We start from the raw sequence: 24,364 nt of genomic DNA on the forward strand, positions 1-24,364 counted from the left end.
GGATTCCCTGTATTTTCAGTTCCTATCTGTACCAGTGTACCTCCTCTGGTCTAGCCAGTCTTGCAAGATAGAATTCGAGTCATGGTAGTGGGTAACTCATCATTTCTTATATTTGCTTTAGCTATTCTGCATTTAAGAGCTAGTCTTGGAGTCTCATCTGACATCCACTTTTCTTTCCTGCTTTTTAATGACCTTTTGATTTCTTTGGGTATGCTGTTTTATGACAGCATCCCACAAATTTGTCTTGTCTTGAGTCATTAGCATTCAATATGTTAAATACGCTCTTGAGGTGGTTTCTAAGTTCAGGTGGATATGATCAAGGTAGTGTTTTGGCTCTCGTGGACTTGTTTGAGTTTTCTTTAGCTTCAACCTGAATCTGCACATGAGGCCCCGGCCTTGTTTTGGCTCATGATATTGAGCTTCTCCATGGCCTCTTTCACAGATGAGGCCAATTTGGTTTCTGTGTATGCCATCTGGTGAGGTCCCCATGCACAGCTGCAGTTTGTGTTGTTGAAAAATGATATTTTGTGATGAAGAAGTCATCGGTCTTGCAAAATTCTATCATCTGGTCTCTGACATGGTTTCTATCACCAAGGCCGTATTTTCTAACTACGGTTGGTTCCTCCTCCTTTGTTTCTCAGTTTTGCATTCCAATCACAATAATTAGCGATGCACTTCGATGGCACATTTGATCAATTCCAGACCGTAGACACGGGCAAGCACCTTCAGTTAGCTCATCTGTGGCACTGAAGGGTGGGGTGTAAAACTGAGGGTCGTATTAACTGGTCTTCTGTGTAGGTGTATGGGTGCTAGCCTATCGCTGACAGCTCGGAATGTTCTGCTTGACAATGAATGTGATTTTCGCTCTCTTTACGCTGTCAACCGCAGGAGCCCATACGATCGCCTGGTTCAGAATGACCGGTGCTGGCACATTTCCGCTCCCAGATGCCCAGGACATCGATTGGTAGCTGTTCCATTGAATTTGTGTCCACTTCCAATGTTTCAAAGACTCATCCTGTTTACATTCCACGTTCCAATATTCACAGGTGTTTGCTGCTGTTGCTACCGCTGCTGCCACTTTGAGGGGTGCCACACCAGCAAGTGAAGGCCCAGAAAGCCTTTCTGCACCACAGCACGAAGGGCGACTATTCTGAGGCAGCGAACACTCTACTGCTCTTCCTAAGTCTTCTACTGCCCGGATTTTGAAGACGCAGACCACCAGGCTTTTCTTCCCAGACTGTCTTAAGTATGGAAGCTGCAGGGAAACCTGTCCATGGTGGGTGACCCTGCTGGCATTTAAACTACTGACATCAACGCTTCCAGCATCAGAGGAACACAGCCTCCACCGGACGGCCACATGACAGAGAGTTGGGAGTTCAGGAGCAGTTCTCCCTAACGATGGAAATGTGATCGCAACGTCCTACTCACCCGATTTTCTTCTGAGCCGATATGGAGTGGACCCTTCTTTCGAGCAGCCTGCCTTCGACTCTGCCTCAGGACTGTAACAGAAACCTGGGTGGTCTGTGAAGACAAGCACATGGGCCAGTAAGAGCGAGGGGATCCCTGACTTCTCCCGGCAGCTACCTGGTGCGAGGTCCTGTGTCATCTGTCACGGGGGCAGCCCCTCTCCCCCCTTTGTTGTGTTGACTGTGCAGCCAGGGGCTGTCCGCTCATGGGGGACTTGACTTGCAGGGCTGGGCTGGCATGTGATGCTGTGCCCTCCCCTTTCTCTTTCTTACGCATTTGCTCCCCGCCTCTCTCTGTGCCCAACCTCTTTGACTTCTCAGAAGGAAGGGCTACAGCACTTGACTCGACCCTTCCTAGGATGCTGACTGACATGCGCCAGGGGCAGAGAATCAGCTCCAGCACAGTCCCGGGTAGTGGTCCCCCGCCATCATTTCTCAGGTTTGGTTGGCATCTGGAGCGGGGAGTCACGTCTACGTGCAAACCTGCTGCCACTGAGTCGATTCTGACCCACAGCAATCCCAGGTGAGCCACGGAGGAAATGCGGCCTCATGGGGTTTTCTGGGTTGTGAACTTCACGGAGGAAGCAGACTACCAGGCCTTTCTTCCGTGGCACTGCTGGGTGGGTTTGCACCAACCACCTTTAGGCAGTTGAGTGCACCCTACTTGGGCTGCACCAAGTGCCTGAGGTGGATGGTGGTGAGGCAGGTGCTCACGCTTCTACTTGGGTGCCTCTTTGAAAAATACAACAAAACACAGCCACTCTCTATTCACCGTTGGCGGGGCGAGACGTGAAGGGGCCAGTGTCATGCACTTGAGGAAGGATTCCTCAGGAGTAAGGCATTTTGAACATCTTAGCAAAAGCAGAAATGTGGTAAGACTGAGTTGCGGGGAGTCCTGGCTGTGTGATTAAAGCCAGTGGTTTCTCTTCTTATTCTATTTAATCTCCTCCTTGTTAACCAGGCGTGCGACACGCTTCTCTTGCACAGACAGGACCAGCTTGTTTATCCTCGGCCTAGAAACGCAACCCTAGATGTGGTGTGGTTGTGCTGTTAGAACTTTGAATGTCAGAGAAAGGCAAGACTGTCTAGTAGTGTGTCTTGCAGATGGTCAATGGGGGGCTCTTAGAGGCTGGGGGGAACTTGGGGGGACCTTGCCTTCTAGTGGTGGTAGTGGAGAGTGGGGGGAAGGCTGACCCTGAAATTGTTACCCACGTTGTTGGTTGATTCAGAAAACCTGGGTCTGGGGCTGCCATCACGCGACCACGGATAAGCCCGCATTAGGAACAAGTCATTGTGCTGGGGAGACCGCATCGGCAGCCTGGTTGACCCGAAGGCAGACAGATTATAGGCACAAGTGGAAGATCAACGTTTAAGCCGTATTAAGAAACCATGACTTACGAATAGCGTCCATTTCAAGTAGTGCTTGCTTGGCCTGAAAGAGAGAGGGCAGTCATCATTGCCTCGGCTTTTCCGCCCTCCCATCACCACGACAAGTACAGATTTGCTGCAGGTTTACACTGCCAGTCGGGATACAGATTTTACCTTGACGACTTTAGATTCTTAAATGCTTAAAAAAAGAAGCCAACAACAACAAATTCCTCACTTATTGACAGAGTCGGGTTCCAAAGGCCAGGTTGTTAGGTGAAAATGGGTGTTATGGAGAAATGGAGGATGACCACGTCAGATCACAAAACGGAGATTGATGACATCATTCCATAATTGCCAAATTCCATTATTCCATAATTGCAAACTGTGTGAGACGCACATCATTAGCATGCAAGATAGAGTAGATGCTACTGCCGTAAATGTGAAATGTCTGAGAACGAGAGCGCTGGTAAGTGAGGAACAAGTAGGTTGTATTTCTTTAAGGGGTTAACACATGGTTCACGCAGGCAAGTGCCCCCATGTGGGTAGCACATGACACAAGAAACATGCACAAGAGAGGGAAACAACAACAACAACAACAAGAAAGTCAGAGTCAGCGCCCTGTCCCTAGCAAAGAAAGGCAGACAGGGAGGGAGGAAGACAGGAGGGGAGTGAGGAGACCCCTCCGTCGGAGGTTCACAACCAGGCTGATCGCCACTGTCTATTGGGTCCTTGGTAGCCTCCTGGTCACCAAGTCAGATCAACTGAACCAAATGCTACAGGCCGGGGACTGGGCTCTGTCCCCAGCACGCCCGGTCTCCCTCAGGCTCATCAACTGTCTTGTGCTCATGGTAGCTGCTTCCTAAAAGTAAAATTAGCTTAGGCAGCCTTTCTTGCCTCTATAGTCTATCTTTCATTTTCAAAACTAATAGAAACTTGCAAACATGCTAAAATTCCTTTCACCTAGCTTTATTAGAGTGGCAATTATAGCTAAGTTTTAAAAGGGAAAAATAAATCCCAAATTCAAGACATTGCTTTTCTGACCTTCATGCTGAGAAATCAAATGCATAGATCATAGAGATTTTTATAATATAGACAATTCGAGCTTACATCCAAAATGGGGGGTTAACTATTCTGATGAATCCTAAACACAAATGTGAGCTCAAGTCTGAAATGCATGACAGCATCCTGGTAACACACAGAACATAGGTAACGTGGTTCCCAAGCACCTGTCCGCATCTTTGCTTGGCCTTTGCAAACCCTGTGTGTCTCAGCATGAGAAACGGAGTGCCCGACTGCCTTCTTTGGACTAGCCTCCAGTCTGCCCACCACAGAGGAACCGGTGGCGTGGCAGTTTCTGAAAATCAGACGTCCTGAACCTTAGTAGCTTTCACCCTAAGTCTCGACACTTAAAAAAAAAAAGGCTCATCATCCACATGTTGTCCACTAGGTGTCAGCCACGGACCATCACAGATGACAGGAAAGGGGTGGGGTGGGGGAGGGCTTTAGGCCCAAATCCGCACTCACTCCCTGTGGAGTTGATTCCAGTGGGCTTGGGAGGGGCTAGACTTGTTCATTTCCAACCTACATTTTTGTTTCATGTTTACAGTTTCCCATTCATTAGCCATTTCCTTTACTTCATAGAAAGATATTTTGAAAGCTCTAAGAACATGATCTTTTAAAGAAACAGTGCTGAGCTATTCATTATTGAGTGTTGGGTACCACTGAGCTGAGTCAGGTGTAGGGTGGCCCTATACCCCACAGGAAGGAGTAGAATGGCCCCATATGGCATAGGTCTTCCTAGGGGAGGACTCTATAGTTGCCAGGCCTTTTCTCCTGGGTAGCCGTGGTGGGGCTGAACTATCAACCTGTCAGCTAGCAACTGAAGGTTTAAGCATGGTGCCACCAGGACTCCTAGTTGATACTCCCACTTAGAAAACGGATCCACCTGACGGTGGTGTATTAAACCAGCATGCTTCCATGGTTACTGGTTAAGATATTCTTTTTGAATCCCGACTGCCTTGCACACCCAAAACCAAACTCATTGCCATCACATTGATGCCGACTCACAGCGACCCTATAGGACAAGGTAGAACTGCCACCGCGAGTTTCCGAGACTGTCACTGTTAACAGGAGTAAAAAGCCCTTTCTCCTGTGGGGTGATCAGTGGTTTCGAACTGCTGATCTTGCAGTTAGCAGCCCAACACATAACCACTAGGCCATGGGGGCTCCTGTGTACCATCTACTTCATGCCATTTCCAAAACGGGGAGAGTAAGATGTGGCTCTTGGGTACTTTGCTGAGGGTGAACCAAGAAGACAACATACTTTGCTCTGGGTCTGTGTGTTCCATAAGTCGCAGCAGAACACCCCCCCACCCTCCCGCCCCCGAATTTTAGAATCTTCACAGGATCAGCAACACGAGCAAAGAGAACCAGTCCGTTGTGATGCTACGTCCCATTGTAATACACCAGGGAAAAGCAGTCTAGAGCACACATACCAGGTGTGGGAGACAGACGAGAGGGATGCAGGTTCTTCTGGTTTTCCAAGCAGCACTAATTGCCTTTCCGAATCCCCTTAGCGCAGGGCTTTTCCCAGGGGAAGTTAAACAGCAGGTGGGGCCGGGCCAGGCCTCAAGAGGGCATTCCCAGGCACCCGGCCAGCAAGCAAGTGACTAACCGCCAGGGAGACGCGGTCACCTCTTTGCACAGCTACTTGCACCTCCCAACACCCCGATGCCACGACTCTCCAGTTTATGGGAAAAGCATGTTTCCTGGGTACAGAACCTCCGCCGCCCACCCTGGAGGAGAGCTTCTGATGCATGCCAGTGTGGGCATGGGGGGGCTTGGGGATGGCGGGCAAGAGGATCTCTTCCCCTTCTTGGGGAGCTCTGTCCTCAGGCTTTCCACTCAGTCTTCTCTCATGACCATCATCGCGTCCCGTCCCACCCCCTTGTGGGCCATTTCACCAACCCCATGGGGAAGCCATCACCACGCGGCCACTGTATCTCTGACCACTCTGCCCCATCTGCAGGGTAGCACATATCATCACAGCCACCCATTGCCCCCTGACTGCCTCCCAAAACGTCCCAGTCTGGATGGCCACCGCTCCGAGCCCAACTCCTGCTGGAGAGGCACTGACCCAGGTCAGATCAGTGTGCCCAGAAAGCATCCCGCTTTCCTGGCCTGTTTCCGGCTGCTCGGCCTGGAAGTCTGCGGTGGGCGGTGCGCACCCTAGGGGTCAGCAGCCGGTCCCCAGTGCTGCATCCCTGCTGCAGTTTGTAAGCTGCTGAACAGAGGTCTGAAGGACACCATCAGCCACACCTGGGCGTGCTCTCAGGTATCTAGTGTCAGCTGTCCCAGGTGCTACTCATCCAAAGCTAGGCCCCAGGGTGTTGTCCTCAGCTAAGGGTCAGGGCCTTTCCACCTGCCCTCGGCCGTCCTGCCTCAGTGCAGGCCACCTCAGAGTGCCTCTGTGTGCTCTCGGCTTTCTGCCCGTGGGTCCCCAGGCTGGCTTCACTCTGGCCAGGACTCCATTGGAGGTGGCCTCTCCTGAAATCACCGCCCTTCTTCTTCTCTACCCTTTATGACGTATTAAAAAAAAAATGTCTACACCCAGCTGGTTCCTTCTCATGCCCGCTGATATCTGCCCCTCCCTCTTCTAGGTCTCTAGATCACCGAATTTCATATCTGCATGATTCTCGTCTGATCTCAGCGGCAGCCAAGGCTGCTGCCCCACACCCCCTCCCCCCACCGCACCGCTCAGTCGCCCCGTCTCTCTCTCTCCCTCATTTCACGATCTCATGGGCTGTGGGAGTCTGCACGTCCCTCAGCCCATGGCCTGGCCGTCCACTGTCTTTAAGCTTCCCATTCCCGGATGTTCCCTGGCCTATTGTCCTGCCTGAGTTTGGCCTTTGTGATGATTGGTGCTTGGTGGCAGGCAGCTGCCATGCTCATTGGACCCCTCCACCAGGCATCCAAGTGCACCTCATTTGCATGCGGACTTGTTTGAGGACTGATGCCTGCCAATTCTTCCATATTTGGTAGCTGCGTGATTATTGGATACTACCTGTTACACTTTATTAGCATATGATGTAATGTTACCCTCCCACCATTGGGTATTCATTACATTTTATTAGCATATGATGTAATGTTAACCGCCCACCCTAGGGTATTTAAGCCCCTGCCTTCTGCTCAATAAACAAGGCTTGATCAGACTCCTGTCTTGCCTCCATTTCTCGCGTCTCTTGCCCCTCTTCATTCCGAGTCCCTTTTTCAGGTGTCCACGTTGTTTGATGACCTGCGGGACGGGTCGATGGGCCACGCTGCTCTTCTGGCTGGCCCCCTAGCCCCTCCGCCCCTCGCCAATCATTTGGGGTCACAGAGGTCTTTCTTTCCTAATCTTTGTGGGCCACCTTGTCCACGCGCTTAGGGTTCCCATTCCTCCAGACCCTCAGCTCCCAAGCCGGAATTTCTCCCTTGGACTAACCCCACATTCCCACATGGGAGCTGGGGAGGTTGTGCTCACCCCCTCCTTCCCACCTAATCTGCCCCCCACCCATGATCCCTTTCTGCAACTCCCCACCACCATGGGCACATTGCTGCTCCGCTCCCCCCCCCAACCCGACCTTCCTGATTTGTTGCCCTCTGCTCTTCTCTGCTCCTCTGGTCAAAGCCAGGCTCCTCCTCTGTGGTGACGCATGGAGCATCTGCCTGGATGTCCCTGGAGTTACACTCTCAGGACCCAGGGCAGACCCTGCCCTCCCCTCCCAGACCCTCAGGGCTTCCTGCTGCCCGTGTGATGGGCAACCCTGTGTGGCAAGGGCGTCCAGCTATGTGGGCCAACACGAGTCTGGAAGTTAACACGGGGGCACTCAGGGGAGATTCAGGCTTGCAGTCACTGCACTCCTTGGTGAAGCAGATCGCTCTCCTTAATGGGTGTGGGCCTCACGCCCACCCTCGCTTCGCCCCCAAGGGGAAGTGTCCCAAAGTTAGAAGAACTGCTACCTGGAGCCTGCAGCATTGGCCCCAGGGACCAGCCTGCTGCCTGCCATACAGGTTGAAGATTTTCCAACTGCCACACCGCACGAGCCCATCCTCACAGCCAGTGCACGGACGGCACTCTGCATATGCACACGCGTGTGGACGGGTGGTTCCCTGGAGAACCCTGGCTGTGCGCTTGCTGTCTGTGACTGAGGTCCTCCCAGTGAGGCACAAGGCTCCCTCTCCCTCACACCCACCCCTTCTCCCAAGGACGGGACCCCACCACCTCGCACAACATGCAGTCATAGTACCCCATCCAACCTCTTCCTTTCTCGTTCTGCTGTTCGCTGGGGCTACTTCCCTGTTTTTCCTCTCCCCACTTAATAAGCTATCTTGGCCTTCCAAACGGAGGTGAAGGCATCTTCCATTTTCCGTCATATGTCCGTTCTGTTCCTTCCCCTCCTCACTCAAGTGGTGTGAACACCTTATCCACCCCAAGGACCTGGCTTTGATGCCCATCAGTTCATGGTATTCAGCAGACCGTCAATGCCTCTGGGGTCATCGCTTCTCTGTAAATGTCTCCACAGCTGAGAAGCTGCCTGGTCTCCCCAGCATTCCCAAGAGCCTTTGTTCATGATTGGGGCTCAGCATGCCTTTGAATAATCCTAACAGCTCCTTTTCCTTCCAATGAGTTCTCTAGAATGGTCTTTCAATTTTTTTATTCTTTTGTCAAGTCCAACAAACACCACCACCCACCCAACCCATCTCCCAGTCTTCCTTTCCTGTGATCTTCTCACTATAAATGGCTGGTCTACACTGCTCTGCACTCATTTGGAAAAAAACCACGTATTCCTATTGGCTGCCAGTCAAGGGTGTGGAATCCTGTAGGTCACAGGTTCCCAAATTTATTTGGCCTTCCAACCCCTTCTCATAAATCCAAAAACAACCACACATTTACTCAGTGCCTCTCTGGCAATGGAAAATGTTCGGACGAGAGCCGTAATCCAAGATAAAGTGTAGGTATCTGCTTTTGCACCCCCCTGAGTAGTTCCAGCACCGCCCACCAGGAGGCGCGATTGATCGCCACGTTGGGGGTAGACACTTTACAGGGCTCCCTGGGTTTACCTTTGCCGGGATCTTCGCCACGTGGTTCTCTAGGATCAGTCTCTTCAGGTGCAGCACCCACAGGCGCTTGTCCTGCTGGGATTTTGCCTGGCAGAGGCAGACGAGGACACATCAGACAACACATCCCCACTCTGACCAGATCCAGATCCTCAGTGCCCTGACGAGCCGGGCCAGTCCTGCCAGGCTGCCTGGAGCACCGAGCTCACCGGTTCCCAGGGCGCTGCCCTTACCTGCACAGTGTGCTGCAGCTTGGGGTTCTTGTAGTGGAAGACGCTGAAGCTAAGCGGCTCTTTAGGGATCACTTCCACCAGCATGAGGTTACCGCACTGGACAGAGAGGGTGCAGAGGGGGTGAGACCCGGGCCCAGGCTGTGCACTCATGCCCACCCCCACCGGGGCCCAGAGGGCCATACCAGGATGTGAGCTTTGTACGTGAAAGTGTCCTCTCTCTTCTTGGTGAGGAGCAGCAGCTTGTCGAAGAGGAAGAGCGTCCGCTCGTTCTTGGCCCTCTGCAGCCGGAAGGTGCCCTCGAGCACCAGCTCCCCGTAGCTGGTCAGGTCCGGCCCCTTCCAGTTGGTGAGCAAGCTCTGGATCTCCTGAGGATGGGAAGGAGGCAGGAAAGGAAGGTGGGGCAGGGCACGGGGCTGCGCTTCGAGGACCTAGGCTCCTGGGACCCACAACAGGGCTCACGCCGACAGACGCCGTTATTCAACAGTATGTTCACAGCCACGGGAGGCGGCCCGTACGTGTGGGCCGAGCATGAGGCGGCCCTGGCTGACAGCATCAGCTGTGCTTTCCGATGGCTCAGGTGTGACCTGCTCACAGGCGTGTTTCCCTCGACACCCCCACTCCCTAGTGCTGGGCAGGTGGACGTGGTTAGCGCTCTTGGCTACTAGCTGAAGCCGCCCAGAGGCATCTGGGAAGACAATCCCAGTGGTCTAACTTCTGAACCCTCCTGTGCACACTTCTGTACTGCCACCAGGGCTCACCAAGCGTGGGCAGGCACACCTGCCCCTCGGGCACCCCTGCCCCTCAGGCTCACCTGCCCCTCGGGCGCCCCTGCCCCTCGGGCTCACCTGCAAGCGCACAGCGTGCTCGTGCTTGCGCTTCATGTTGTTGATGTGCCAGGCCACGCGCTGCATGGTGTCGATGGCGTCCAGCACCACGTCGTAGCCCTCGGTGGCCTTGTCAAGGTGGTTTTCTATTTCCTTGAAGAGAAGAGGAAAAGGGGATAGATAAGCCCCCCTCCCGGGGGTGGGGGCGAGCCACAGACATGTGGGTGAAGGGATACGGCGGACAGTGTAAGATATGAAAAAAAATGATTAAGTGCTCACGAGGGTGGGAGGGTGGGGGAGGGAGAGGGAAAAGAGGAGCTGACATCCAAGGGCTCAAGTAGAAAGATCATGTTTTGAAAACGACGGTGGCAACACACAAGTTCGCTTGATCTCATTGAGGTAGGGATTGTTATGCTATCTGTAAGAGCATCTAATGTTTACAAACAACAAAGAAAAGGGGTTTCCATTGCCCTCATTTAAGCACCAGGGGAACAACCACAGTCCTGTTACAGAGCACCCTTCATTGGGTCCCTTCTGCCTCCCAGGGACCCAATGAGACGAGAGTAGAGCTGGGCCCCAGGGCACCCGAGACCCCTAGCTTTATAGGAGAGAGGCCACAGCTGCCCCCCCCCCCCACCTTTCGTTCCGCACCGAGTGCTTTGGCCATGGTGCCACCTGGACTCCAGCCCCTCCTTGATTAATCCCTCACACTTGATGCTTTGCTCCTCCAGTTCCACAAGCAGCCTGTCGTCAGATTGTGCCCTAATGTGTCAGGAATACCGGCAGCCAACGTGCTAGAGTTGGAACACAACGAGGCTAGCAACAATGAGAGCAAAGCCAGGATTCTCAAGGCAGAGCATGGAACAAGCCACGTCTGCAGGCCAGCGCGTCTCACAAAGACGTGATGCTCATGACGGACATCCCAGTGGAGAGAGAGAGTTCTCAGTGTTCTGGTGGCCCCGTGGTGCCGTCGGCAGGAATACAGTTCTTGTTCTCGCGCTCTGTTCCCGTACCCCTCCACTCCCCCAGGCTCCATGGCTGGGGGCTCTCTCCCAGTGCCTTTGATCCTTAGCTCACCCCACGCCCAGGCAGACAACTCAAACCCACAGCCAACCTCCCTGCCCCTACGTGGAGGGCCGCTCAGAGCAACCCTTCAGCAATAGGGCCGGGTGGATGGGCCCCTGTGGGTTCCCAAGACTGCAACTCTTTTATGGGAGCAGAAAGCCTCTTTCTCCCACGGAGCAGCTGGTGGTTGCAAACTGCTGACCTTGTAAGGAGGCCAATGCTGTCACCTCTATGCCACCAGGGCTCTTCCGCAGAGAGCTAGGTCTAGGTGGTCGGTCAAAGCTTGTTCATCTAAATCAGCAACAAGCATGGGAACCAGAGCTGGGAGAAAGATATACTAGATGATTCGAGCATGTCCTTGCCGCACACACGCACACTCCTCCGGTTAATCAAGGGCAGGGGCTGGATCTTGCTGGCAGCACCCAGGAAGGTCTGCTCTGTCATTTTGTGGCCACACCCAGTAACTCAGGGTGGGTGGGGGTGTTAGGTAGCCCTGTTTTGGACCTGAAAACAAACTGGAAGAGGGTCTGAGTTCTGTTCCCAGCCTCAGAGCCAAGGTTACAAACTCCCTTGAAGCCAGATGCCCTGATGCCTTCAGGGCAGGGTCAAGAGGGACAGCAGAGCTTTTAATTTTCTTTTCCCCTTGCTCCTTCTTTCAGGCGGCAAGGTAGCCTGCTCATCCGAAAGCCGACTGAACAGAACAGAGCAAATGGCTGTGTGGATCTTCCTGGCGGCTCTATGCCTTCAGGGTGACAGGGGTCACACAGAGAGGAGCCTCTAAGCCAACTCTCAAAGCAGAATGCCTTCAGAGACAGCCAGTCGTTAGTTTTTAGATTAACCCAGCCCTGTCTTTACCAGCCCGTCTGCCTGTCTGTCTCCATCATAGCGCCCTGGGGCTCCGTGATCAGCAGGGGGCTTTCTACACCCGGAAGAGTGACAGTCTTGGAGTGCACAGGGGCAGTTCTACTCTGTCCTATCGGGTTGCTATGCCAGAATTGACTCACTGGCAGCCAGTTTGAGGTTTTTTTGGGGGGTGTTTGGTGCACTGCGTTGGCAGTCCCATCCCACCAGTGCCTCTGGGGAAGAACAGAGCTGACCACTTGCTCTTGTAAAGATTCCAGCCTAAGGAATTCGATGGGGCAGTTCTCCTCTGTCCTACAGCGTTGCTATGGGGCGGAATCCACCTGAGGACACACAGATCTAAAAGCCTGAGATGTCACATCTAGTGGTGCTTAGCAAGGGTCGGTATTATTTGATCTGTAAGAAGGGCCAGGCACCAAGGAGCTTGGGTGGCCCAACGGGGTAACCCTTGAGCCGCTAACCACAAGTTGGTCTTCTCACACCCGCCCAGCCGCTCCGTGGGACAGAGGGGGCTGTCTGTCCCTGTAAAGAACTCCAGTCTCAGAAACTCAAAGGAGCAGTTCTACTCTGACGGATGGGGTCGGGAGAGTCGGCATCAACTCGATGGCAGTGAGTTTGGGTTGGGACACAGATTTAGGACAAGAATCCCACTCCATCTACCAGGGGATTGGGATCGACTTCAACAGGGAAGGAGGGTTCCCTGGCCGGGCTCCTGGGCAGGTAAGATCTCTGCAGGAGCTGGCAGCAAACAGACAAGGGGAGATGTTTCTGAGAAGCTGGGTGACAGAAACGTTTGCAACTTCACACAGGTGTGCACTGAGCCGACCCACAACGACTGCCCCAGAGGGAAGCATTTCGAGAGGCGCACAGGAACTGCAGGCAGGGCGAGGCGGACGCAGGGAGGAGCAATGGAGGAGAACGCTGCCCTGAACCTGCAGCGCGAAGAGGAAAACCCAACAGCGCTGCAGGCTGACCCATGCCTCTCGGGCCACGGGGAAGATGGACAGGGGACAGGACGTGGAGAGACACAGCCCTGCTCTGGACGCCCTGTGTGTGGGCTGTCTGGGGAGGTGACAGGACTTGGAGAGACACAGTGAGCAAGGACAAGTGAGACGGGCACTGGGCACTCCTTGGGGCCTTTTGTTTCCCATGATGCAAACGGGAGCGTGTCTTACCAACAGAATGAAGATGGCTTCAGATCATACTCCTGTGTCAATGCAAGTCCCGAAAGACCTGAAAACCCAAGCCTGGCGCCGGGTTTGAAGTCCTGTGTTAGACAGGGCTGAGCTTCCCAGGGCTCACTTGGCCACCATCTCCCCCCGCAGTACTACTGTCTGTTCTGAGACGCCATCTCCCCCCGCAGTACTGCTGTCTGGTCTGAGATGCCAGCCTTTTGGTGGGCAGCTAAGGGAAGCACCAGTGCCATCCAGGGACTGGCCACAAGCTTATTTAGAAAGGACCAGAAACAAGGGCTCTCCCTTGTTTCCAAGGCCTCTCCTTGCAACAACTAACCAGTTGCTGTCAAGAATTCTGACACCAGGTGACCCACAGGTGCTGAAGGAGAAGTCTGCTCCAGAAGGTTGGTTCTCGATGGCTGTCTTTTGGGGACTAGGTCGCCAGGCCTTTCCTCTGCGGTGCCTTTGAGTGGGCTTGCTCCAGCCAGGCCCCTCTGTGCAGGTGGTCCGACGTGCCTGGAAGCCCAGCCCCAGGTCGTCCGTCTCGATGCTCACCTGTCTCCTCCGGCCCAGCACCTTCTCTGCTTTAGGCAAAAGTCAAGCTAGGCCACGTGACTTTTCGTCTGCCCCCCTCCCCCGCCCCCCCAGTCAAATCAGAATGCACACAACTGGGTTCCCTGGGAGGACAGCTTGCAGCCTAGGCAGTGGCCTGAGACATAGTCAGAGCTGGAGCCAGCATTGACCCTTTTGCTCAGCACTTGGTCCTGGGCTGCGGGCCCAGCATAGATGGACCGCTAATTCCGCAGAGCAGATGAGTTGACTGTAAAGTATGAGCGTGGAAAACACTTCCATGCGCCCACTGTGTCTTCGCTCTTTCCATCTGAACTTAGCATAAACACCTGTTCCTTGCCCCAGGAAGGTAGGCAGGCCAGCCGGGCAGACACTCACGTGCAGGAGGAGATGGTACTTGAGGATCCGCTGGACCGGCTTCAGGAGATAGGAGCCCAGGGGCAGCGAGTGCTTCAAAGCCTCCTGCCGCTCCCGGAAGAACTTGGCCAGCATCTTGTTCCTCATACACTCGGTCAGCACCGCCACCGACCTGCAGGAGGGACAACAGGTGTTCCCAATCCAAGTTGGCACACGGAACAGGACATGGGAGCTTTAACAGCCAGCATGAGGGCAAACGCCCAAACGGGGCAGGGGAGCTGCAGGGGACCACCGTCTGGCAAATTCGGGGAGGCGTCCCTCTGGGCAGATAGTGTCACAAAGGTGCCATCCCCAGGGGCAGCCTGGTCATGGGCACAGGACTTCTAAGAAGTGCTTGCTTTCCTTCTGGAAGACAAAGTCTTCCACCCTGTGCCAGGGGACAGGGGAGGGTAAGGGGGCTGGAGCTGGATTTCATTCAGCCTCCAGGGGTCCCTGAGCTGGGAGGCTTCATGGGGAACTCACACTGCACAACAATGGTCAGATCCCACAGGGTGGTCAGTATACAGCTGACACATGCATGCTGGAGGCCGGTATACAGCCAGCATTAAGCCCCAAGGCGACCAGATCCAACCGGCACCCTGTGCAAAGGAGATGGGTATATAGGTGGTACCATATACTAAGGAGGCTGGTATACAGCCAGTACCATATACTAGGGAGGCTGAAGTATACAGCCGGTACCATGTACTAAGGAAGCTGGTATACAGATGGTACCATGTACTAAGGCGGCCACAGTATACAGCTGGTACCATGTACTAAGGAGGCTGAAATATATAACCAGTGCCATGTACTAAGGAGGCTGGTATACAGCTGGTATCATGTACTAAGGAGGCCGGTATACAGCCGGTACCAAGTACTAAGGAGGCTGGTATACAGCTGGTACCATGTACTAAGGAAGGTGGTATGCATCCAGTACCACGTACTAAGGAGGCCGCAGTATACAGCCAGTACCCTGAATAAGAACAAGGAGCTCCTCTGCTCAGCAGGTGAGGTTGTGGCTGCTCAGGGTCCTGCTGAGACTGAAAGGCTGGATGGCCAACACAAACCAGTCCTCAGAACATTCTCAGAAGTTCAGGGACAGAGTCCTCATGCTCTGTGGGGGTCCATCCGGCCACTGCACCTCATGCACAGCTGCTATCTATCGGTCCGTAGAGCCTTGCATGCTACCCTAACACTGAGCAGGGTTTGGCAGAGCTTCCAAGCCAAGATGGGCTAGGAAGAAAGGCCTGGTAATCCATGCCCCAAATCAACCAGGGAAACTCTGTGGCTCACAACAGCTGGCTCTGCCACCAATCATGGGGATGGTGCAGGGCAGATCACTGGGATTTGGGGGCCGGCAGGATGGCAGTTCACACCAACTTCCCAGGAGGCACAGTCCCGTGTTGGAACACCTGCGCTCCCCACTGGTCACCCCTGTGGGGTACATGCACTGCACACCCCCACAGGGTAGCCCTCCACAGAGACCCCTCCCTCAGGCCAGGCTCTGTGTGAGAATCCTTGGACAGATCCCATCCTGCCCCCGGGGGCCCTTCCCAGGGAAGTTGACTTCTGAAGACGGCTCAGGCCCTGCTGCATGAGGAGGGTGGTCCCAATGACGCCCCCTTCCTCCCTGCTCCCCCAAGAAAACATGGTAAGAGAATGACTAACATTGTGTTGGCATGTGACTGTGTACACACACACACAGGCACGCACGCACATCCATGAATTAAAATCTGTGGGTTTTACAACGTAGACACAAGCAGGTGGTAAAACTTCAGACCCTTACTTCTCAAGTCAGTAATGTGTTTTCAGGATGGATATGGAAAACCAGGCATTACAAAGTCCTGTTGGTGCATCGGGTGAAGCACTGGGCTACTAACTGCCACATTGGTGGTTTGAGTCCACCAGCCTCTGGGCAGGAGAAAGATGAGGCCCATCTGCTTCCAGAAAGATTTGCAGCCTTGGTCTTCCTATTATTATGGTCTTAGTTTTACCTCATTAATCCTGTTAGACATGCATATGTTCATGTGTATAATTATTGTTCGATGCATGAAATAAATCCAAGATAGATAAACCCTTCAGAAATAGTAATGGGAGTAATGATTCTGAGGGTTCAGAAAGAGTGGGAGACTGATAGTTGAGGGAATGTGCATGGAGTGCCTTTGCTCAGCCAGCCTGGTGGTGGATTTTCCTGTCTCTTAGCCCCACGAAATTGAGAGCAAAAATGGGACCTATTTCCCCCCAGTTATAGATTTATTAATACATACACCCAGCTATCAAGTTGATTCCAACCAGTTAAATTATAGAGCCTCAATAACACACACACACACACACACACAGGTGCATACACATGCATGAAAGCACACACACACACACAAACACGCACACATGCATACAAATGCGGACACACAAATGCACGCACACAGACACATGTGCACACACAAACACATGCACACACCAGCTGACCTGGAGTGGATTCCAACTCATGCGGGTACTGCTTATGTGGAGGGGAACGACACTTCTTGGGTTCTCAAGACCGTGGACTCTCAGGGGCCGCTCTGGCGGGGTCCCCCCAGCCACCATCTCAGCAGTTGCACCGAGCCCACTGCACCCCCCAGGCTCTCATGAGAAGTGCTCCCATGTTCTTCCAGGTGAGGGGCACAGAGACCAGAGGTGGGTACAAAGCTCAGTCAAGCACAGCGGGCTTCCTTCGTTTGCCACGGAAGCCGCTTGGGAAGGAGTCTCTCTACTCTTTTCAGAGACTCTCCATTTTCCCCACTGAGATAGTTAAAGATTATTGTGCCAACCTGGCTGATAAACACCTGTGGGGTTAATTGAAGGGTGGATGGATAACTGGCTCAGTGAGCCTTGCCTTTCTAGTTCTTGGGTCTCTTGCTTTCCGATGGTCGGATCAGGGGGTAGCTGCCTTAGCCAGTTCCCTGCTTCAGCTGGCAAGGCTCACTTCCTGCAAGACATTCCTGAGGAGAAGCCACATGGACCTACCCCGACACAGCCCTGGGTGCTGGAGCAGCCGTGTGGAGACCCCTGCCAGTGCTAAAATGCTTACACATTCACTGACTCGGCTTTCCTCCTGCAGTCGGCATCATTGCATGTGTTTTGTGGGATGGAGGAGGACTTTGTGGATTGGTGTTGGATATATGGGCTAATGTTGGACTTGTGGGCTTGGGCAGCACTGGGTTGGGATGTTTTCTTGATGTGCACTTAACCTTCATATAAAATTCTCTCTTATACATATGGGTTTCTGTGGATTTGTTTTTCTAATGTACCCAGACTAACATATCCACCATGGCCTCCAGGCCACAAGGCTTTCCGGGAACCCCAGGGCCTGCAGGGCTCAGGACCTGTGTCTCCCGGCCATCCTTGCTCAGTGCTGCAAGTTGATAAGTGGTCTCTAAAGGACAGGGACTACTGTCACTTTGCACTCACCCCCACCTCTGACCCCACCCCACCGGGAAGCCCCAGGCACACACTCCTAGAAAGCTGGGGTGTGGGGCAGACTGTCTGAAAGAGGACAGAAGTGTATGCGGCCGGCGGGCTGACCTACCGGGGGTAGTTGGTGCAATACTGGGTGTAGATGTGGAAATCTTCACTCTGCAAGGACAGAAGGGAGACTTTTAGGCACAAGAATGCACAGCTGTCTACATGCACTTTAAAGCAAGAAAGAGAAACAGTGGTCACGCCGCCCAGTCTGTGGCTCAAATCACACATGGCCTGCATCCTAGCCCACAGGACAGCTAGCTGCATGCCCCATCCAGCCCTAGGGCCCCCCCACCCCCCAAATGTGTTCATTTTGGGAGTCTGCAAACACTTGAACTTGAGTTCAATACACATTGACGGAGCATCTGCCGTGTCACCGTGAACAGGAGGCAGGTCTGAGGTGAAACAACAGTGTCTTTGTCCTGTGGTACAGCCCGGGGGTCCAGCCGGCACGGCATTTAAACGTCCTGGGACAAGAAGTCTGTGGGAAGCACGTGCAGAGTGAGGGCGGTGCCCACTCTCTCCCCACCTTTGTCACTGGCAGGCCACTGGCCATCCTTGGATATGGAAGTTGGGCCTTAATTCCTCCCAGAAAACTTCCCTGATGTCCCAGGCCCAGCCAGCCGCTCTGATTCTGGGCTTCCTCAAGCCTAGTTACCTCTCCTGGAGCGCCACCCAATTGACCCACGTGGCCTTGCCCACTTCTCGGCCTATCTTCCACGCGGGACTGCCGAGCTCCTCCAAAGAAGAGGCTGCCTTATGTCCCCGGGGCAGGTGGTGTTGGTGGAACGACGAGCGCCCATCTTTCCTACGACACTGAAGTTGGGAGCAGGCGCTGAGCCTCCTGGTCCGCACACACCCAGCACGCTCCCAGATCCCTAGCTCCTCCTCCCATTTCTGCGGCCGTCTTAGTCCTTCAGATGTAATCTTTCTTTAAAAAAATCATTTTACTGGGGGCTCTTACAGCTCTTATCACAATCCATACATCCATCACGTCAAGCACATTTGTACATTTGTTGCCATCATTTTCAAAACATTTCCTTTCTACTTGAGCCCTTGATTTCAGCTCCTCACCCCACCAGCCTTTCCCTCATGAACCCATTGATAATTTATAGATTTTTTTTTTCATTGTCTTACATCAACCACTGTCTCCCTTCACCCACTTTTCTGTTGTCCGTCCTCCTGGGAAGGGGTTATATGCATATCATTGTCATCAGTTCCCTCTTTCTCTCCCACCTTCCCATTATCCTCTTGGTAGCACTATTCTTATTATTCGTCCTGAGGAGTTTATCTGTCCTGGATTCCCTGTGTTTCCAGTTCCCATCTGTACCAGTGCACATCCTCTGATCTAGCCGGATTTGTAAGGTAGAATTGGGATCATGATAGTGGGGGTGGGGGAAGCAGTAAAGAACTAGACGAAAGTTGTGTGTTTCATTGGTGCTATACTGCACCCTGACTGGCTCGTCTCTTCCTTGTGACCCTTCTATAAGGGGATGACCAATTGTCTATAGATGGATGCCCTGTATTCTTATCAAGTTTTGGGAAATAGGAAATGAAAATTGTCTGCTGTGAAAGGACACTCCTGAAAAGGGTAAAACCGCAACTTCCATGTCAAATGATCGAAACCCACCAGTCAATGAGAACGGCAGTAGGATGTTACACCTGGTCCGAAGGGTCTCCTCTCTGTCTCTGACCTTCTACTTCACCAAGCAGGGTGCCCTTCTCCAGGCACTGATGTCTCCCCGTAACAGGTCCAAAGTACACGAGACGAAGCCTGGCCATCTTCTCCTGGCAGGAGCATTCTAGCTGCGTCTCTCCAAGATGGGCTTGTTCATTCCGCTGGGAGCCCCGGGTAGGGTGGATACCCTTCGCCAGCACAATGACTCAAAGCCATTCCTTATTCTTCACGCTTCCTGATTCCTCGCCCAGCCTTCACATGAATCTGAGGCACCTGGAGATGCCACGGCACGGGCCACGGGTACCTTCGTCCTCAAAGCGACATCTTTGCTTTTTGTTTGTTTGTTTGCTTGGTCGTTTTTTAATAGTTCAAGGTCTGCTTGTTGGCCTATTTTCCAGTCGAGTCTGATGGGGTGCCACACTCTGTCTCCAAACTCTATCTTTGGTATTCCCTGGGGATTTCTTCACTTTGCTCCCCTTGCTGCTCTGTTACATGTCCTTGGTGTTTCACCCCAGAGTGGTGGGGTCAGATTGGGCACAATTTCCGCACTGTGCTCCAGTGTTGTCCCCCGTAGCGCTATGGGTCTGTGAGGGACGTCGTGTCTCGTGGTGGGGCCAGCCCTATGGTCCTCTCTGTGCATTGTCTGCTCCGAGCAGGAATATCTTTGCTTTTTTAAATGCATTAGAGAATTTTCCCAATTCCATAGGTTATTTGATTTCCTGACTGCTGCTTCCTTCAGCACTGATTGTGGATCCAAGTAGACTGTACCCCTTGACGACTTCCCTCTTGTGTCTGCTTATCGTGAGGTGACGTAATGGCCCAGTCGTGAGGCTTTTGGTCTTATATTGAGGAGTCATCCACGCCGAAGGCTTTGATCTTTGTGCTGTTTCTATATCAGTTGGTTTTCTCTCTGTACGGTTAAGCCACCACCCAACTGAAAGCGCACACAGCTCCGTTATTTGCATCATGTGGATTTCAATGCTCAATTTCAACTGTCTTTATAAGCCTCCATTTTTTGGAATAATTTTTTGTGTGTGGAATAATTCTGTTGAATAGCTACATGGCTTCAAAGTCAATTCTCCCAGCAATGTCAAGTCAAAGAAGTCTAGCTTCTATTGCTGTTTATTCCAGTCTCTTCCTTCCCTTTCCCTACAGTTGAATCATCTTTCAACTTTACAGTTTATCTTTTGGTAAACATGAATATCTAAATATAGGCATTCTCCCCGCTTAGTTACCCACAACATGCTCTACCAGTGATGCTCAGACCGCACTGCAGGGTAGCCCAACATCAACAGGAGGGCGTGTGAAAATAAGGTTGATGGGCCTCACCCCTAGCGTTTCTTACTCAGTGGATGGGGGTGGGGACCAAAATGTGCATTTCCTTTCTCTTTTTAATAAATCATTTTATTGGGGGTTCATACAACTCTTATCACAATCCATACATACATCAGTTGTGTAAAGCACATTTGTACATTTATTGCCCTCATCCTTCTCAAAACATTTGCTCTCCACTTAAGCATCAGCTCATTTTTCCCTCTACCTCCCTGCTCACCCCTCCTTCACGAACCCTTGATAATTTATAAATTATTATTTTGTCATTGGAAGGTCTTACAAGAATGTCGTGAGGGCCTCCCCCCCCTCAATAAAATCTCTCTCAACTTCAAAAAAAATAATAATGTCGTGATATCTGGCTTCCCCTGAGAACTCGGATGCTCCATCAGGACTGGGCTCAGTGTTCACGTCATTCAGTGCCTGCAGAGAACAGGCAAGTCCCCAGACTCCTGTCCCCTCCCCTGGCTCCGTCCTGCCCCACAGTCACCTGTGTGGCTCCCGAAGGCACAGAGCGGCCTGCCCTGATTCCAGAGAAGAGAGAGGCCAAGGATCACGGTTTTCTATGCAAATACATTAACAGCAGACCTGAGCGCTCCCTGGGTTTGCTGGTGCTGTGTCCTCGCTTCCTGCTTCACCCTCCTGAGCTTGAGTCCCATGAGGCTGCCTTCCCTGAACCCTTGAGATTGTTAGGAATGAAATCCTGCCAACTTTAGGAACAATAGCCTCCCTGCAGAGATGTTCAAGTTGCACCACGCCTTGAACCTCTCACTCGCAGCCCTCACAAGTCTGTGCACTTGGATGTGGTTGCGTTTGTAACAGCATGACTCTGCTCTGGTTTAAATCAGCCAGCTACCCTTCATACAGGACCACGTGCAGACCTGATCTGAGATTTCGGAAGCTCTGTAGCCCTGTTTTACACAAAAATCAATACCTCCTGGGTCTTTAATCCTTAAATGTCTACTACTTCTGACATAGTCCGCCCCAGAGGCTCATCGAGGGTGATGAAGACCTTGAGGAAGCCGTTACACGGGAGCTCTTGGTGTTGGCGTTGTCAGTTGCCTTCAAGTTGGTTCTGACTCACAGTGGCCCTGTTAGGGAGCTAGCTTAGGGACAAGGGGTCATCCCTCCCAAGCCTGCAAAGGCCCCCATAGGGGAGGTTGGAAAGAAATCAGGCAGCCATTAGACACCCACAAAGACCCCAAAATGAGCATGCTCGCACTCAAGCCCTTGAGCAAGGTGGGAGGTACACTTGGGCGGTCAAACTGGCCCCAGGCTCATGACATCACCCACGTGGGCCTAACTCAGCCAATGGGGTCAACCAATACTATCAGCCACACCTTCCCCCAGCCAGGGGGTGGGCTAGAATAAAGGCAGGGAGCACGCTCTGAGATGCTCTCTCTTACCCTGCTCCTAGTCAGAGGCAGGTGGAGGGGGAGGGTGCACATGTGCCTGCTCTGGGCCTTCTTGGGTGGGGTGGGGGGAACTGCCTCTTGGCCCATATGCTCTGAGCCTCTAGGGTTCTTGGGCTTCTGGCCTCCCAGGATTTCCCCCCAAGATCCGTCTACACGGGTGCTCTTTTCCACCTGTGAACCCCTTTGGGACCGTAAAACCTGAAACTTGTCCTGTCCTTCATAAAAACCCCCTTGGATTACACAATGGGCACTGGCGTGAATTCTTTTGTGATGCAAAGCCAAGAACCGAGGTCTTACGGACTCCAGAAAGCTAACAGCCCGTTGTACAACAGAACAAACCACTGTCCGGTCCCGTGCCATCCTCACAAGTGTTCCTCTGCTGGAGCCCATCGTGGCAGCCACTGTGTCCGTCTGGCTTGTCGAGGGCTTCCTCTTTGTCACCGCCCCGCTCCTTCCCCAAGCACGCTGCCCTTCTCCAGGGAGGGGCCTCGCCTGACAACAAAATCCCTGAGCCTAAGTCTCACCATCCCTGCTCCTCGGGAACATGCTGGCCGTGCTTCTGCAAGACAGATGTGCTTGTGCTTTGAGCAGTCCCCGGTGCCTTCACTATTCTTCGCCACCCCCATGAGTCACATGTGTTGGTTCTTCCACAGTCAATGGTCAACTTTCACATGCCAATTAGGTGACTGAAAAGACCGCGGCTTGGGTGAGGCCCACCTCAGTCTTCAAAGTAAAATCCTTGCTTGTCAACACGTTAACGAGGTCTGTGCAGCAGATTTGCTCGATGCAATGCATTGTTGGATGTCTCGACTGCTGCTTCCATGACCATTCCTGCTCAGGAGCAAATTCCGGACAACTTCAATCTTTCCTCCATTTATCATGATGTGACCTACTGGTCCAGTTGTGAGGATGTTGGTTTTCTTTCCGCCGAGTTGTCATCCACACCGAAGGCTGCAATCTTCATTGATCTTCATCGGCAAAGGCTTCAAGTCCTCCTCACTTTCAGCAGGCGAGGGCGTGTCATCTGCATCTGGCGGGTTGTTAGCAAGCTTCCCTTCAATCCTGATGCGACGTTCTTCTGCAGATAATCCAGCTTCTCAGATGTTTTGCTCAGCATATAGATTGAACAAGTAAGGTGAGAGGATACAGCCCTGACACACACCTTTTTCGGTTTTAAACCATGCAGTAGTCCCTTGTTCTGCTCACACAACTGCCTCTTGGTCCATGTAGAAATTCTGAATGAGCACAATGGAGTGTTCTGGAAGTCCCATTCTTCTCTTTTTAAAAACATTTTATTAGGGGCTCATACAAGGGTGGTATTCCCTGTATTTTCAGTTCCTATCTGCACCAGTGTACATCCCCTGGTCCAGCCAGACCTGCAAGGTCGAATTCGAGTCATGGTAGTGGGAGCGGGGAGGAAACATTTAGGAACTAGAGTCTTCTCAAAGTGATCCATAGTTTGTTACAATCCACAGAGTTTGAATGTCCAGGGACAATGTCCATATTATGGCCCCCACCCAGATGAACTAACATTGAGAACAGCCACTTGTGAGCAGACAGGCACCTTTCATATTGTGGTCATTGCACCTGGACTTGAGTCTGGTGGCAAGTGTCCCTCTTTGCTGTCATCCTTTGCTATACCTCGGGCCACTCCCTAATGCTTGCAAAGGTTTTAGAAGTAGGTATTGATAAAGAGTGTATACCAACAATCATATATAGCGGTTGCTGCCAAGTGGCATCCAGCTCATGGCAACCCCGTGTGCTACAGACGACATGTGCTGCATAAAGCTTGCTCGACTGTCATTTCCATGGAAGCAGACCGCCAGGTCTTTCTTCCACGTCGCTGGGGTGGTATGAATCTCCAATACCTTAGTGGTTGGAAGGGAACCATTGGTACCACCCAGAGATCGTCAACAAGGTATACTTCCTTCTAACTCTTCAGGAGCCTGGCTGCCACAGTGGTTACATGTTGGGCTGCTAAGCGCAAGCTCAGCAGTTCAAAGCTTCCAGCTGTTCTGTGAGAGAAAGGTGAGGCTTTCCACTCCGGTCAAGAGTTAGAGCCTTGGAAACTCACAGGGGCAGTTTTACTCTGTCCAACAGGGTATGAGATCACTATGAAGCAAGCATCGACTCATTGGCAATGAATTTGATTTTTGAGTTTTCTAATTATTCACTCCTTTAAACTGCAGTTGGAGAAGGCAGAGCGTGGAGACAGGTACTTCTGAAAGTGCTAACCCATGAGCCAGGCAAGGCTGGCCCCTGGGACTACAAGCTCCCACCAATTTACTGAATGAGTGACCAGTGCCAAGAACTCCTAACATCGTGGGGTTTCTTCTGTCACCGGACCCATCCTCTTTGTCTTCACCCCAAGGCCCCTTACTCTGGGACTA

The 24,364-nt window shown here is 52.5% G+C and overlaps 1 protein-coding gene across 1 annotated transcript in view; it reads right to left on the reverse strand.

The window, feature by feature from the left end:
* PLEKHG1 (pleckstrin homology and RhoGEF domain containing G1) overlaps positions 1 to 24,364 on the reverse strand; it is a 114,306-nt gene that overhangs the window by 21,580 nt on the left and 68,362 nt on the right. The window contains exons 5-12 of the mRNA XM_004701947.2: positions 17,620 to 17,666; positions 14,040 to 14,190; positions 10,012 to 10,143; positions 9,349 to 9,531; positions 9,167 to 9,262; positions 8,937 to 9,023; positions 2,865 to 2,898; positions 1,429 to 1,521 (exon numbers count right to left, since the gene is read on the reverse strand). Of these exons, the coding sequence (XP_004702004.1) occupies positions 1,429 to 1,521; positions 2,865 to 2,898; positions 8,937 to 9,023; positions 9,167 to 9,262; positions 9,349 to 9,531; positions 10,012 to 10,143; positions 14,040 to 14,190; positions 17,620 to 17,666 (823 nt within the window). The remainder of the gene's footprint in view (positions 1 to 1,428; positions 1,522 to 2,864; positions 2,899 to 8,936; positions 9,024 to 9,166; positions 9,263 to 9,348; positions 9,532 to 10,011; positions 10,144 to 14,039; positions 14,191 to 17,619; positions 17,667 to 24,364) is intronic.

The sequence above is a fragment of the Echinops telfairi genome, unplaced genomic scaffold, assembly GCF_000313985.2.
Source record: "Echinops telfairi isolate 266 unplaced genomic scaffold, ASM31398v2 ScPeMD7_3533;HRSCAF=4204_0, whole genome shotgun sequence".
NCBI lineage: Eukaryota > Metazoa > Chordata > Mammalia > Afrosoricida > Tenrecidae > Echinops > Echinops telfairi.